This window comes from Pinus tabuliformis, chromosome 8 (assembly GCF_031772625.1).
Source record: "Pinus tabuliformis cultivar Carrire ecotype Pingquan chromosome 8, CPIR1, whole genome shotgun sequence".
Taxonomy (NCBI): Eukaryota; Viridiplantae; Streptophyta; class Pinopsida; order Pinales; family Pinaceae; genus Pinus; species Pinus tabuliformis.
Window position 1 is genome coordinate 1,567,736,977 of NC_142294.1, and position 15,423 is coordinate 1,567,752,399.

General features: G+C 35.7%; 1 protein-coding gene across 1 annotated transcript in view; it reads right to left on the reverse strand.

Moving 5' to 3' along the window:
- Positions 1-5,597: 5,597 nt before the first annotated feature.
- Positions 5,598-15,423, reverse strand: part of LOC149242006 (uncharacterized) — a 536,392-nt gene continuing 526,566 nt past the window's right edge. The window contains exons 13-14 of the mRNA XM_089374117.1: positions 6,975-7,520; positions 5,598-6,537 (exon numbers count right to left, since the gene is read on the reverse strand). Of these exons, the coding sequence (XP_089230243.1) occupies positions 6,301-6,537; positions 6,975-7,520 (783 nt within the window). The 3' untranslated portion in view covers positions 5,598-6,300. The remainder of the gene's footprint in view (positions 6,538-6,974; positions 7,521-15,423) is intronic.

Here is a 15,423-nt window from a genome sequence, read left to right on the forward strand (position 1 = left end):
AGCTTCTTGGTACTAGTTTTTGGTGCAAGTTTCTTTGGAGTGCTGGCCGAATATTTGGAGCTGAAGTATGGCAAGTTTGGTGCATATTTGAAGTGCACTTTATCCCTGATTCAGGCCACACACCTTATGTTATCATTGCAAAGGGAATATCTTCATTTAGAGGAGGTAGAGAGGCTTTGGAGGAAGCCTAACCTAGGCCACAAGAACATGAAGAAGCAGTGAGAAAGTAAAGTTGTTTTGGAGGGTTATTCATAGAGGTTGCAACAATATATTAGGGTTGCTGTATGGCCTAACCGGGTCTGACAAAACTCAGTGAAAGAACAAAGAAGCCAAGGACGAGATGATCAGATCAAAAGAGATCTTATTGAAGGGATAACTTGGTGCTTGGAGGAGGTCTTGGCTTTGGAAGTTCTCTCAAGCATGGGTTTCTTGCTTTATTTGAATAGTCAACTAGGTCAAGCATGCATCTCATGCTCCTATGGTTTTTCAAATTAAAAGAATATTTTTCTTGAGTCAAGAGAGTCTTTATCATTTGTATAAGACCATATTGGGCAAGTTGTAACATGTAAAAACTATTATTTTTGAGTCTAGAAAGTCAAAATGACTTCAAGACCAAGTCTGCTCTGCCAAGGAGAAGTCGACCTAGTAAAGGGTTATTCGACCTCTTGAAAGGAGTATATAAAGTTGTAGACCTCATTTGGCATGATATGAAGTGAAACACATAAAATTATTATTTCTGAATTAGACACAGATATGAAGCAACCCTAGCCGAAGTCAAGGAGGATGAGTTTTAGCTTCATGGTATTTGTTTTTGGTGTGAGTTTCTTTAGAGTACATGCTAAACATTTGGACATGAAGTCTAGCAAGTTTGGTGCATATTTGAAGTGCACTATCCCTGATTTAGGCTGCAAATCTTATGTTATAATTGTCGATGATGGATCTTCATTTGGAGGAGGCTAAGAGGTTTAGGAGGAAGCCAAACCTACGACAGAAGCACATGAAGAAGCAATGAGAAAGTAAAACTTGTTTTGGGGGCTTAATCGCAGAGGTTGCAACAATGTTTTAGGATTGAGATATGCCCTAACAGGCTTGACAAAACTTAGTGAAGGTGCAACGAAGCCAAGGACAAGAGGATCAAATTGGGAGAGTTCTTATTGAAGGGTTGACTTGGTGCTTGGTGGAGGTATTGGCTTTGGTATTTGGGTCTTGGATTTCTCATTTGAACTGATTCTATAAGAAGAGAAGAGATTCTTTCTAGGTTTTACCCTTTGAGGGGCTTTTCCCTGGCTTGGAGCCTACTTTTTGTATCCATTGTCTTTTACAATATTCATGATTTATGCTCTTAATAATTGTTTGATGAAAATAATATCATGAAGAACACTAAGAAACTAATATAAGTTCACAAGCAATTATTAAGGATAAGGGAAGTTGTTAAATAACTGCCCTACTTGATTCTCCAGTAGGTTTTTCCTTAACCAAGTGTGGAAAAAATGACTAAGTGAACCAACCCGCTCACCTCTAAGACCTACGCAACTCAAACTTTATATCCACGGTATAATTCAACATGCCCCCTATCACCTAGGTCTAACTCTGGTCTTTACAAATCCCAGGGGAACACATGCCTTACCAACTCTTATAACAATATGCCCATTTACACTAATAAATTTTTTAACTCCATAATAAAATAATATTAATTTTTTCATTGTTATGCCCATCCTCTCGCCTGATGCTCTCGTCTCCAAATCCATCTTTCATGCTTGTTCTCCTTGTGAACCTATGCACATCGACATCTAATTTTCTCTTCCAATTCCATGTTTCTATGCTTCATGTTCATAACCTAGACCTCCTCCTCATGCAACCTAAATGACATGTCCTTCAACATGACACACAATGACACAAATAACACCATGAACCAGATCTAGACTCCACATGCTTTGTGTTTCCATTCCTCAATAATTCATTATCCTTCGATTCTTCCATTGAATTTGCTTTCTTCTTATTGCCATACTCCTATGCCACTCTCACACTTACCAAGCCAAATAAACCATTGGCAACAAAGGCATTCCTTTGAAGCCAACACTTGGCTATGATATATCCATCAGATTCAAGTAGCCAAACCATAAATAATTCTTCAACTGTGATACCATGTTAGAATTATGTGAGAGAAAATTAAATTTATAGACATCAAAATAACTAGCAACAAATAAGAAAACACAAATACATTGTTTTATCATAGAAAAAACCCAATCCAAAGAAAAACTAGCTAACAAAATTCTATGAGTGTCCTTGGCCAAAACCTAGCCAAGCCGACTAAATGAGCCTTCACTTCTCACCTCCCGTAACCCATTATAATGAAGTTTTCGCAAGCCTTTTAAAGGCTTCATTACATGCATTCCACTGACACAAAACTCTAGACAACCAAAAACGTGCCCAAAACAAACATTGTAGATCGAGTAACTTCTTCCACTAAGTAAAGTTTCACCTAACATCATGTACATGCTACTTTAGTGCCTCCCTAATAGTGCCCTTCCAAGAACCCTAAATCCTTAGAAGAGGTCCCACTAAACTAGAGTTAAATACTAACCTCCTAAGTGAAGTTAGGGAAAAAGAATACAATCACAGTGAGTTTTCATCCAATTCACCTCTTGATCCATATTAGTATAATCAAAACATTAAGTGGAAGCACATGATTACAAAATGGTTAAAGTACTTGTCGATGGATGACCCACCTTCCTTCAAAAAGGAACGCTTCAGAGGACAGAGAAATATAATCAAAGAAAGTGGAGGATCTTGTCATCATGTCATCTACTAATCACATAGGGTTGTTGATTGGCTAGTTGTCCAAGGGGCAGAAAAGTTTTCTGTTGTGGGTTACCCACTTTTTGGTGGCTAATGGGTCTAATACCCATCACCCATCTTCTTAATTGAGGCTTAAAATTTCAGATCATAGAGTGAAAACAATTTATCTTCATTCTTTTTAACGATATAAACTTTATTAGTGGCCTTAATGCTTCTTGAAAACTTGAACCCTTTTGTATTTTTTCCTTAACTATTTCCAATTGGGAAAATTATCTAGTAAACATGTGCAATCATATAAGGTTTCTAAGAAAGGATATAGGTTTCACTCTCACCCATTGGAAATTTGGATAGCCCCCAAAATATGTCAATATCTAATAGGATTTTTCTTTATGTTCACCACATAAAACTATGAAAATTATAGCTATAAATCAATTGTATAATGAAATTAGTGATGTGTACCATGAATAGTTGATTAATGAAAGATGAAATTGTTTGTTAAATGGACTTATTCATTACTAGGTTGTAGAATCCATGTTATATCCAATATCTATTATGGGTTCAACAATGATCTTCCTAGAAATAAGGCTGTACACAAAATTGTAGTGTCAAAATTCTCATTCTTTTAAGATTATAAAGAATATGGGTGGCTAGCTCTTATAGTCACAAATATTTTCATATCTAATGGAAAATTTCATTTATGTTCTTAGTAAACATAGGTAAATATTCCCAAAATATAGGACTTCTATTCATTTAGTAAACATAGGTAAATATTCCCAAAATATAGGACTTGGTCATATAATCAAGTTCATTATATTGTGATCTAGCGAAAACATAGGACAATAGTTGTGATCATGAACTAAGTTCAAATCTTGGTAAGCAAGGGCAATTTTAGGGCTAAGTTTCACTGTAAACTAATTTCCCATGCCTTTTCCCAAAACAATATTAACCTATATCCTATGATTCCCCCTATGCAAGCATACATATGCTTGATGTGACTTATTTATATTGAATATTTTGTATCAAAATTGTAATAAAATTTAAATTTTCATTAAAAACACTAATTTAATAATCCTTTTTACACATTTACATTGTAATATCACTCTCATAACTATTTTATTTCATCACAATCATTAAAAAGTGAGTACATTAACACGTGTATCACTCTCATAACTATTTTATTTCATCACAATCATTAAAAATTGAGTACATTAACGTGTAGTATCACTCATAAACTATTTTATTTCATGACCATCATTAAAAATGAATACGTCAACACTTAATTACAGCATGTTCAAAGCTTTTCCCTTTTGTGCATCCAAATTACAATAATGGCAAGTTATCGTTATGTGAATTACTACAAAAATAATTATTATCATTAAGATGACGTCACGAAGTATTCCTTTTTGAGCTTGAATACTTCTCGTTGATGGGATATAAAACATTGTCTAAACAATTTCATTTGCTAGTGTCAAACTCGGATACATTTAAACTAATTCTATTACACCAACGTTATTATATATCCATTTTTTATCTTTAGTAAGACTTAAATTTATGCCAATGTTTATGTTTCCCCTGAAAATTATACATAATGTTTTTGCTTCCTAAAAACTAACAAGAAAATGTTGTATTATCTAATTTCTTTAAAAAATCTTGATTTTAATTGACATAAAAATACACAAAGAATATGAATAGCGTAAAAGTTTAAAACTATGAAGGTGAGATCAAGAAATCATCGTTTTAATTGACATAAAAATACATAAAGAAAATGAAAACCGTAAAACTATGAATGTGAGATCAAGAAATCAAACATACGAAGTACATAATGCTTTTGCTTCCCAAAAATTAACAAATAAAGTTGTAATATTTACTTTCCTTAATAAATCTTCGTTTTAATTAACATAAAAATATACGACGAATATGGATAACATAAAACTATGAATGTGAGAATAAGAAATCAAACATCCATGAAGAATATGAATGGCATAAAACTATGAATGTGAGATAAAGAAATCAAACATACAGTCTTTCTTATTTATCCTCCCATTGAGATGTTTATCACACAGACTCCACTTAACTAAGCAACCATCTAGCTAGTATTTCATATCATTGACGTTGACGCCCGCTTTACACACAAACACATATATTCTAACAAGCATGTATTCGGGAAGGTTATTTTAAAATCAAACTTCAGAACTAGATCAGAGAATTACATTTTAGAATAGTTGCATGTGAAATGCCACTTACATTGACACTAAATTTACACACGAATACTCTATCCATTTTGCCACATGTAATATGTGACTTACACTAACATCTACACGCCTCCATTACACACAATTTCTGATGATATATTCTAATATAATTATGAGGTTATCAGGACATGTTCTAGCATAATTAATCAAACATAAATAAGATATCATGGATGATTTTCACTTGTAATATGCGACTTACACTAAAATCTACACGTCTCCATTGCTCACAATTTCTGATGATACAGTCTAATATAATTATGAGGATATGTTCTAATAATTACGAAAATTAAATAAGATATCATGGATAATATTAATGATGGAAGAGTTTATTTTATAATGTATGATATAAGATAAAAATTAGGTCAGTATACATCTATTTAAAAAGAAAGTTGAAAGTGATAATAAAGATGTCGTGGCTCTTACGTTTTATTTATGTGGCCTTACACATTTTCTAGGCTATACGTGTTGTTTCATATTGCAGTTTGTACTAGAGTTTTATTGTTAACGTTTGCATACATAAACTCAAATACCAAACATTATCACCTCTTTAGTTTCATTGTCCAACTTCAGGATAATTACGATCTATTCAGTTGCTTAACAAAAGCTAGAATGCATATATTGTTCTATTGACGACCTAGAAAGACCTTTATGAAAATGTAACAAAATCTCAAGGAATGTTATTCCTGATTTTGATCATAAAATGTCCTAATGTGACTCCTAGATCTTCGATAATGAAGATAACTTACCATTACAACGTATTTTCATCAATCCTTGCAGACAAGTCTGCAATAAGTAAACAACATATATATTTGCCAAAAGAATGTGAACAATGCCAAATGAAGGCCGGAAAATTTGCCGAAAGAATGTGAACAACGCCAAATGAAAGCACATTGAGAACAGTAGGAAATAAAGGAACAAATCATTTTTTACTTTTATTTTTTTTCAAGATGAATGAGTACTTTCCACTTAGTAGAATGGGTAACTTCATACATGCGGCTGCCACTATTTCACCAAGTAGAACAATTATTTCATAAATGCCACAAGAGGCAGCGTGCAACATGTTTCTGGAAACTTGAACCCACGCAGCTGGGGAAACGAAACTTGTGCCATGTCACTCGAGCTAGATACATTCGACAGTAAATCATTCTTTACTTCCCACCCTCTTGAACGAATTCTCAGGAAATTTTAGCAATGCCAGGCCCCAGATATCAACATAAATATGAAAAAATCCTATCTCATACAATCGGTATCAGCTTTTCCATTCAGCAGACTCGTGAATAGCTTTAGAAATATTTAGCCAAACAACTTCGGGTATCTTGTGGCAGGAAGTCTTAAACGAGGCATTTAGAACATCAATAAATAACTTTTGTACCTCGGGCCTACTTGCAGTACCAACTAGCAAAGGTATCCATACTTCAGGTGCAGCATTCACAGCTCTGACAAAAGCACGCAGCCCAGAAATAACCCTAATGAGAAAAATGTTATTCTGCACACAATGAAAACATCGAGAGGCTTATATTATGTATTCAACTCTTTACTCGATTCTCTCCAAACAATTTCACTAATTACTGTTAAGTGTTCATCTAGAAGGGAAATGCTGAGCATGTAAATCATGTCCCCTAACTCAGGTGCAGTCTGTACTTCTGTCATACCCATCGTACTCCCCAGAGAGACCACACATTCAAACAGAAAAGACAAATATGAGACAATTTGGATTTGGAAAGGCTGCCTGTGAAACAAGATCTAACAAAGACTTATCTTTTCCAGTGCATATGATTTTCAAAACATACACATGCAGGAAAATCTAGAAAAACCCCTATCTGCAATTTGATCTTGAACAAAAAAAATCAATTCAGGAAGCCTAACATAAGGAAAACTGTCACAGCAACTTCCTTCCGAGTCTGAATTGGAATGGCTATGTACCTGTTCATTTTCCACGTCACCACCTTCTTTTGTTGCAGATGCTCTCTCGGAGCTTTCTGAACTCGTGTTCTCCCTATAATGATGAGCTTTAAAATGAGAATCATCGTTTCCCCTTCTTGATGAAAATTTGGACTTCGATTGTCCCTCGAACATATCGGATTGGTTCTGGGATGCATGTCTCGTCTCATCCCAATCATCATGAACCCATTGTTCTTGTGGTCCATTTTCATTGTTGAAATTTTGTCTCTCTTTAGAGAAGCTTCTATTTTTATTGGTTTCACCTCTCTCCGGACAAAGATAACAAAAAATTTCTTTCTGAAGAAAAACATCTAGTGCTTTAACAATATCTTGAACTAATCGAATTCGGACTCTTTCACCTCTCCCTGAGAAAATAAAATCAAACAAATCTACTGTTGATGCAGCAACAGCCCGCATATCAAAAGATAAAGTCCATCCCTTTACTGCAGTAGAGTCCACATCATTCTGCGACCAGTTTCCTTGAGCATCTTTATCTGTGACCGAAGTCTGCTCAGCAATTGCCATTACCTGAATACAGGAAGACATTAATCGCAAACAACTCCTAAGAAAAGGATCCAAGAAACAATGCTATGTTCGAATATACGTATCTCTTCGAAATTTTCATTACTTGAAACCCTCGTCTTACTTTCGTAAAATTTGTATACATAGAAATAGGCTTAAGAAGGCAAGCGCATTTCATTAATATGATCCCATCAATCGAAGTCAAAACAACACAGTAGAACTAAGTTAAAAAAACACAGTAGAACTGAACCTCAGTCATTGGAAAGTAATTTTCGTTTCAGTTAATTTACAAGATACCCAGCCCATTAATTTGACAATGCTTTTAAGCAGCATTATATTTCTAACGGTAACAATTAAATAACTCTACGCATAGGCTTATCCCCTTAGTTGTAAAGACAAAATTTACTGAGCCAAAACCTGAATTTCAAAATATTCCGTCCAAATATGGGCCAGAACTTGCATCCACATATTCGTTCTTCAAATTGTTTTAAGGTACTCAGAATAAGAGATATTTAGTATTGCAGACTAAGTTGGCATAAAATGCCAATATGCCGTAAGCAATTATTGGCAAATAAGATACCATTGTTAACGTGTACTATGTAACATCTATGTGACAAGGTTTGCCCAACTTCAAGCTAGAGGTTCGAAATTCGGCGCATCTAAACTTTTTTTTTTGAAGTTCATCAAAACCAGTTCATGTGACAGCTCAAGGCTGTAATCTATCCTTGCAGTTTCCACGTCCATCATAACATTTTTTATGTTTGTCGATGTTGTTTTCTTATTATTTTACTGTGTTTTTCATTCTGAAGTGTGTATTAAAAATGTAGAAGACAAACTTAATGGCAAACCTCATCTGAGGCTCATCAAATAATTCAAATTCAAGCTGAACCTAATCATTGCCAAACCGGAAATTGAACCCTAACCATGTGACTTACCTCGAAATTTTTGCTGCTATTCCACTGAGTGTGCAAATGGGAACAGTTGGAGATTGATTGATATACTACACGGGAATAATTCCAAATCATTTTGTAATTGTTTGAAACATAAGAATAGGTGCACTTCGTCATTATGCAATGTAAATGGTAAACAGTAAAATAGTACGAAGTACAAATTCTCTAACCCCTTTGGTTTTGAACGTGTGACCTCTTATGAGGAAACACATACACATACTCTTAACCATTAAGATGGGTAAATGTTACAAACATGATTTAGATTCATATTTAGTAACGAAATACACTGATTCAAAAACCATAATGAAACAAAAAAGGTAAATTATTGATACATTGATTTAAATTCATCATTCTAAAATCTAATTAGTTATAATAAAAATAGTGGATATTGAAATCTGAAATGGTAAATTGAAATTACTTAAACTCAAAAATAGTAAAAAGCAACAATTGAAAGACTTGGTTTGAGGTCATTACTATCTAGAGTCAAGAATCAAAAGTTAAAACTAAAAATTATCAATGGGCAATGAACATTGAAAATAAAACGAACATCAAGGAGTGACAGTGAATGTGAATAAAAGGTAAATAAATTTGAAAGAGAAATAGGGGTTTTTTATATATTGTTTTTGCTTTTTAATTTTCATTTTTTTAAGCCTTCATCGGCAAAAATTTGGAGGGATGCCAAGAAGCTCCAATTGTTATGTAAATTAATTAGTAGTTGTACCATCACAAATCATGCCCATTCACCAAGAGGCACTCAAGGCAATATAAAGCTAGGGGCCTCCCACAAATTGTAATCCATCTATTCGTTCATTAATAATAAAATATATCTTTTTCTGGTAATCGCTGAGTTTGTTTGTTGCATGTGGTATCAGAGCTGTTCGCTCCTCAAACTCGGTCATTGTACCATCGCTGCACCTTGTTCGTTGTTGCTCCACCGTGCACACACAACCGCTTGTCTCACCCGTTTTTTCTCTGCCGTCGACGTCCAGCACCAGTTCCTCTCTACGTCTATCCTCTTGTATGTTCCTGCTGTCACACCCTTTCCCGAACAACCGTTGAACCAACACAAACCCCGATTCCACTCCACGTCGTCGCTCCATCTAACTCACAGTCGACCCCTTCTATCCTTAGTCCTGTTGACCACAACCTTGTCCATCAATTCGATAAATGATGAGTTCAATTGTTGTTTGCTCCTATCCATTATCGATTCATTTGCACATAGTTTAATATTTATAAATATATATTAATTATTATATAGTTTTGTTATTAGTTGTTATATAATTCATACTTGCATAATATTTAATATAACTATATATATTAATTAAGATTTAGTTATTAAATAAAGTCATTTAGAAGAAAATTAAGAAAAGTTAAGGCTGGATAAGTATACTGCGCTGCACACCAGATCAATGGCTGCATCAATGTCAATGGCCGATTTCAAAAAAAAAATTGATAGAACTTGAGGCTAAGGTGACCGAACATGGTGACAAAATTGAGACACTAAAGGACACAACAATTGGAATAAAGAGTCAGCTCGAGGAGAACAAGAATGAATTTAAAAAGGATCAGGCAGACCTTTCAGTAAGGTGGGTCAAACTATGGTGATGTTGGGTTGTATTTGTACCAACCTAAAGATTACACCCGATCAAATGCTCCAAAATAATGAGGCTACTCAACATCTCAATTCTCCATATTCGTCAAAATCATCAGACGCACACGAGAAAACCGAGTCTCTGAAGAAATCTTCCACACTTAATCAAGGAAAAAGTAACACAAATTTTCAAAATAAGCAGCTCTGGAATCCATACACCAATATGTCGTTTTCAAATCAATACCCGTTTTTCACTCCGCCAATCGTGACATATCAACGAAGAGAAAAAATCAAGTTACCCAAATTCGATGGTAAAGAAAAATGCAGCGTTGCTTGGCTCAATAAAGCTCAATAAAGCAGAAGAATATTTTGAGATTTATGATATTGACAATGATGACGAAAAGATCAGGCATGCTTCCATGAAAATGGAAGGCAAAGCATATAATTGGTATATGTGGTGGAAGAAGACGACACTTGCTATCAGTTGGAGGAATTTAAGGATGTGTTCTTTAAAAGGTTCTAAGGTGTCAAGGAAGAAGAGTTCTCAACACTCACCAGATTGCGACAAAAAGGAGATATGGATGAATACACTCTAGAATGGGAGACTTTGGCAACACAAGTACCTGGATTATCAGAAACTCGTCTCATTCAATTGTAGACTTCGGGACTTAAACCCCATCTACAAGCAGAACTTGAGCTTCATGACATTATGTCGGTAGAAGTAGCAAGACAAAAAGCAAAAGCTGTTGAAAAGAAATTTGACAAGATGTTATGGTCAAAGGCTAAAAGAGTATATTCGAGACGAAGATTTCCCTAGTCTGCGAATACGGATAACACAAAATATGTTCCACCACATCTTTGTGAAGGAGAAAAAACTGAATGTAGAAAGGCAAAGGATGAAAGAGGGCAAATACAAACACTGTGGCGAAAAATGGGACCCTAAACATAGGTGTGCTAAAGGAAAAGAGACCAAAAACCTGTATAAATGCGAAGCAACTAATCATTCATATAGTGATGAATCAGACATAGAAGAAATCGAAGGTTCCCCAGAATTCTCTCCAGAACTAGATGACGAGAGCATTATGCAAGTATCATTATTGGCCATGACAGGTATATCACAGCCCTCGACATTAAAATTGAAAGGACATATCAAGAAGAACAATGTAATGGTTCCCATAGATACCAGTAGCACCCAAAATTTTTTGGACTCAACCATGGCGAAGAGACTTAACATTTTCACATTTCCCATGCCCAACATGAAGGTTATCATAGTCAACGGTAAGAAAATTGAAAAAGCAGGTAAATGCCATAAAGTCAAATTGCAGATTCAAGACTTTAATTTAGAATCTCCGTTTTACACGGTACCATTAAGAGGAGTGGATGTGATCTTAGGTATCCAATGGTTACAAACCTGTTGGGTCCCTATAATACTAGTGATTACCCCATTACTATTGTAGTTATACCCCTTATTTATATTGATGTACCCATGTAGTGCCCATATTGTTACTATTGTGCCACATAGAAGCCCACTATTGTTATTGTTGTGCCCTACAATATTATTGTTATGTAGGCTTTGATTGTATTGGGACCACTTAGACTCCTATATATAGAAAGGAGGTATTTTCATTTGTATCATCCAAGAATTGTTCATTTATGTAATGTAAAGGAGGTTGCCCCCTCGAAGAGGCTGAATTCTAAGGCGTTGATCTATCTTTTCTATCTTTTCTTGAGCTGGTTTCATAACATTTGGTATCAGAGCTTTGGATTCTAGGGTTTCGCTGCTCCAAACAGGTCATCGTGGCATTTTCGCTATAACTTTTTTTCTGTGACGTTTCAGAAGTCGCAAAAAAAACCCATTTGAGAAGAATTGGCGCTGAACCTTGGGTCCGAATTTCAGAGCTTTTCTCGCGATATTTTCGGAGATATGATCTGAGGAAGTTGGTCTTTTTGCAGACTCCTGAATTACATTCAAAACAGGTGACCTGGGGAAAATCGTCATAACTCTCTCTCTCTGAGGATCGGATTGAAATTTCGTAAAAAGGTACAGAAAGAGGACGGACTGTAGTTTCTTGTGTGTGTGTTTCAGATTCAAAGGTTGAAACAGTGACTCGTGGCACGTCGTACAAGTTCGCTCTACTGAACCAGTCTAAAAGCAAGTCACTGTGGGAGATTTCACATAACTCTTCCTTGGAGAATCCAATTTGGCTTAGACTTGTGGCATTGGAAAGAGGACGCAGAAGGCTACTACAGGTAGCAATTTCAGAATTGGAGGATCCGAAATTACAGAGATACATCAGATTCAATATCAGGCTTCTATAAAGTGAAAAAAGGTGTGTAGTTTTTTTTTTAATTTTTGTGTAAGCTTGGTTTAACGGAATTCAAAGGGCATAGTAAAACTTTATTATCGGTAACTGATGCCCCGAGGAAAGAAAATGCAAACACCTAGTAAGGAACCTGAAAGCTCTAGCATGACTCATGAAGAAGAGGAAGAAATGCTACATGATATATCAAAATTACAAGAACAAGTGCAACAAATGTCACGCTCACAAAAGCTAACAGAAGCTAAGATAAGTGGCGTGGAATCTAAGGTAAATGGCGTGGAATCTAAGATAAAGGGAATGGAAGCTAAGAGGGATGGCATGGAAGCTAAGATTGACGCTAAATTTGATGGCATGGATGATAAGATGGATGAATTGAAGAAGTTGCTACAAGAAAGGGTCACTAATGGTGAAAAGGTAGTAAAGGAAACTCATGATGAGAATAAAAGAAATGTTAATCATGATTCCATAGACTCTAATGTTGGATCGAAGACTCACCATGTTCCAAAAATCGATGTGAGGAAGTTTGATGGCAAGGATCCTGCCACATGGATATTACAGATGGAGCAATTCTTCGATCTCAATAATGTGCAAAACACACAAAAGGTACGTATGGCAACTTTATATTTGGAACCAAATCAGTTTGTATGGTATCAATGGCTTTGTTCTCGTAAACAATTTATCACTTGGGCAATTTTTACGGAAGAATTGATAGCACATTATGAGGATACAAAAAGCAACACTTTTTTTAGCCAATTGATAAGTCTCAAACAAAAGGGTTCAATAATGGAGCACATTGAGGAGTTCCAAAAATTGAACATAAGGGTAAAAGATATTCCAGAGGAGCATAGGATTGATGTGTTCATAGGGTCTTTAAAGGATAATATCCAACATGATGTGCGCCTTTGGGAACCTGATTCATTAGAGAAGGCATTCAGGTTAGCAAGAAAAATGGAAAGCAAAATTATGGCAACTAGGAAGCATACCGTTCACAACTATAAAGACGGAAGTGTTGTTGCCCATAGTCTTCCACAACCTACAAGGTTGACACCACAACAATTGGAAGAAAAAAGAGCAAAAGGGCTTTGTTACAATTGTGATAGCAAATACACAAAAGGTCATAAGTGTGCTGAGAAGAAATTATTCTACATAGATTGTGAAGAGGAAGAAGAAAAGGAGCAAGAAAGGTCAAAAGAAGAGGATATATTCCAGGAACAAAGCCTAGATGAAGAACAAATAAATCCGACCATATCTTGTAATGCATTGGCAGGAATTACCACTCCTCAAACCATCAAGATAGAAGGACAAATCAAGAAGAAAAAGGTAATAGTGTTGATTGATTCAGGAAGCACCCACAATTTTATTCATTGTAGGGTAGCAAAAGAATTGAATTGCTTCCTATATCCAGCACCAGAGTGTCAAGTGATGATTGCAAATGGAGGAACAATAAATTGTTCTGGAAAGTGCCATAATATCAAGCTATCCATGGGAGAATATGTATTGACTAGCCCAATGCTTTCCATTCCAATGGGAGGTGCTGATGTTGTACTAGGAGTCCAATGGCTACAATCCTTGGGTACAATAGCTTTTAATTTTCAAGAACTTTTCATGAAATTTTCTGTGGAAGGAAAGGAAGTTGAATTAAGGGGTATTGCAGGGAAACCAGGAAAGATAATCAGCTCTAATGGCATGACAAAGCTTCTAAAAAAGGAGCAAAGAGGTGTAATTGCACAATTATGTTCGCTAGATGTTTCCACATTGGAATCATCTATTTCTCCAGATCTCCAAAAAGTCCTGGACAATCATTCCAAGGTATTTGAGACTCCCAAAGGTCTCCCACCTATGCGTGATCATGATCATGCTATTCATCTGATTCCAGGAAGTGTTCCTCCAAACATCAGGCCGTACAGATATCCCTATGTCCAAAAAAGTGAAATTGAACGTATGGTTGCAGAAATGCTAGAGGCTGGTATAATTCAACCGAGTCAAAGTTCTTTCTTAGCTCCAGTAGTATTGGTGCACAAGAAGGATGGATCATGGCGCATGTGTCCGGATTATAGGGAGCTCAACAAGCTCACTATTAAAGATAAGTTCCCCATTCCTGTTATTGATGAATTACTGGATGAATTGCATGGATCAATTTACTTCACCAAGTTGGATCTTCGTTCGGGATATCATCAAATCAGAATGAAGATTGAAGACATTCCGAAAACGGCATTTAGAACTCATGAGGGTCATTATGAATTTTTGGTCATGCCTTTTGGCCTTACCAATGCACCTTCAACATTTCAAGGTTTGATGAATTCAATTTTCAAACCATTCCTTAGAAAATTTGTGTTAGTATTTTTTGATGATATACTAATCTACAGCAAGTCTTGGAAGGATCATGTTGAACATGTTGACAGGGTGCTACAACTATTGGAGGAGAAACAATTATATGCAAAAAGATCCAAATGTTTCTTTGGAGTCCAGGAGGTGGAATATTTGGGTCATATTGTATCTCATGAAGGAGTTAAGGTAGACCCTAGCAAAATTAAAGCCATTAAGGAATGGAAAATCCCCACATCCATAAAGCATCTGCGAGGATTTCTTGGGTTGACAGGGTATTATCGCAAGTTTGTTAAGAATTATGGGAGAATAGCAGCACCTCTAACAACATTATTGAAGAAAGATTCATTTTCATGGACTCCGGAAGCAACAAAGGCCTTTGAACATCTTAAAGAGGCAATGTGCCAAGCACCGGTCTTAGCTACACCGGACTTCACAAAAACCTTTATTGTGGAATGTGATGCTTCAGGAAATGGAATTGGTGCTGTTCTAATGCAAGATGAAAGACCCATTGCTTTTGAAAGTCGTCCAATCAAGGGAAAGTTTTTAAGCAAAGCTATTTATGAGAAGGAAATGTTGGCAATACTCCATGCACTTAAGAAATGGCGACCCTACCTAATGGGAAGACACTTCAAGGTAAAAACGGATCATGATAGCCTTAAATACTTTTTAGAACAAAGATTATCCTCTGAAGAGCAACAAAAGTGGGTCACAAAGATGTT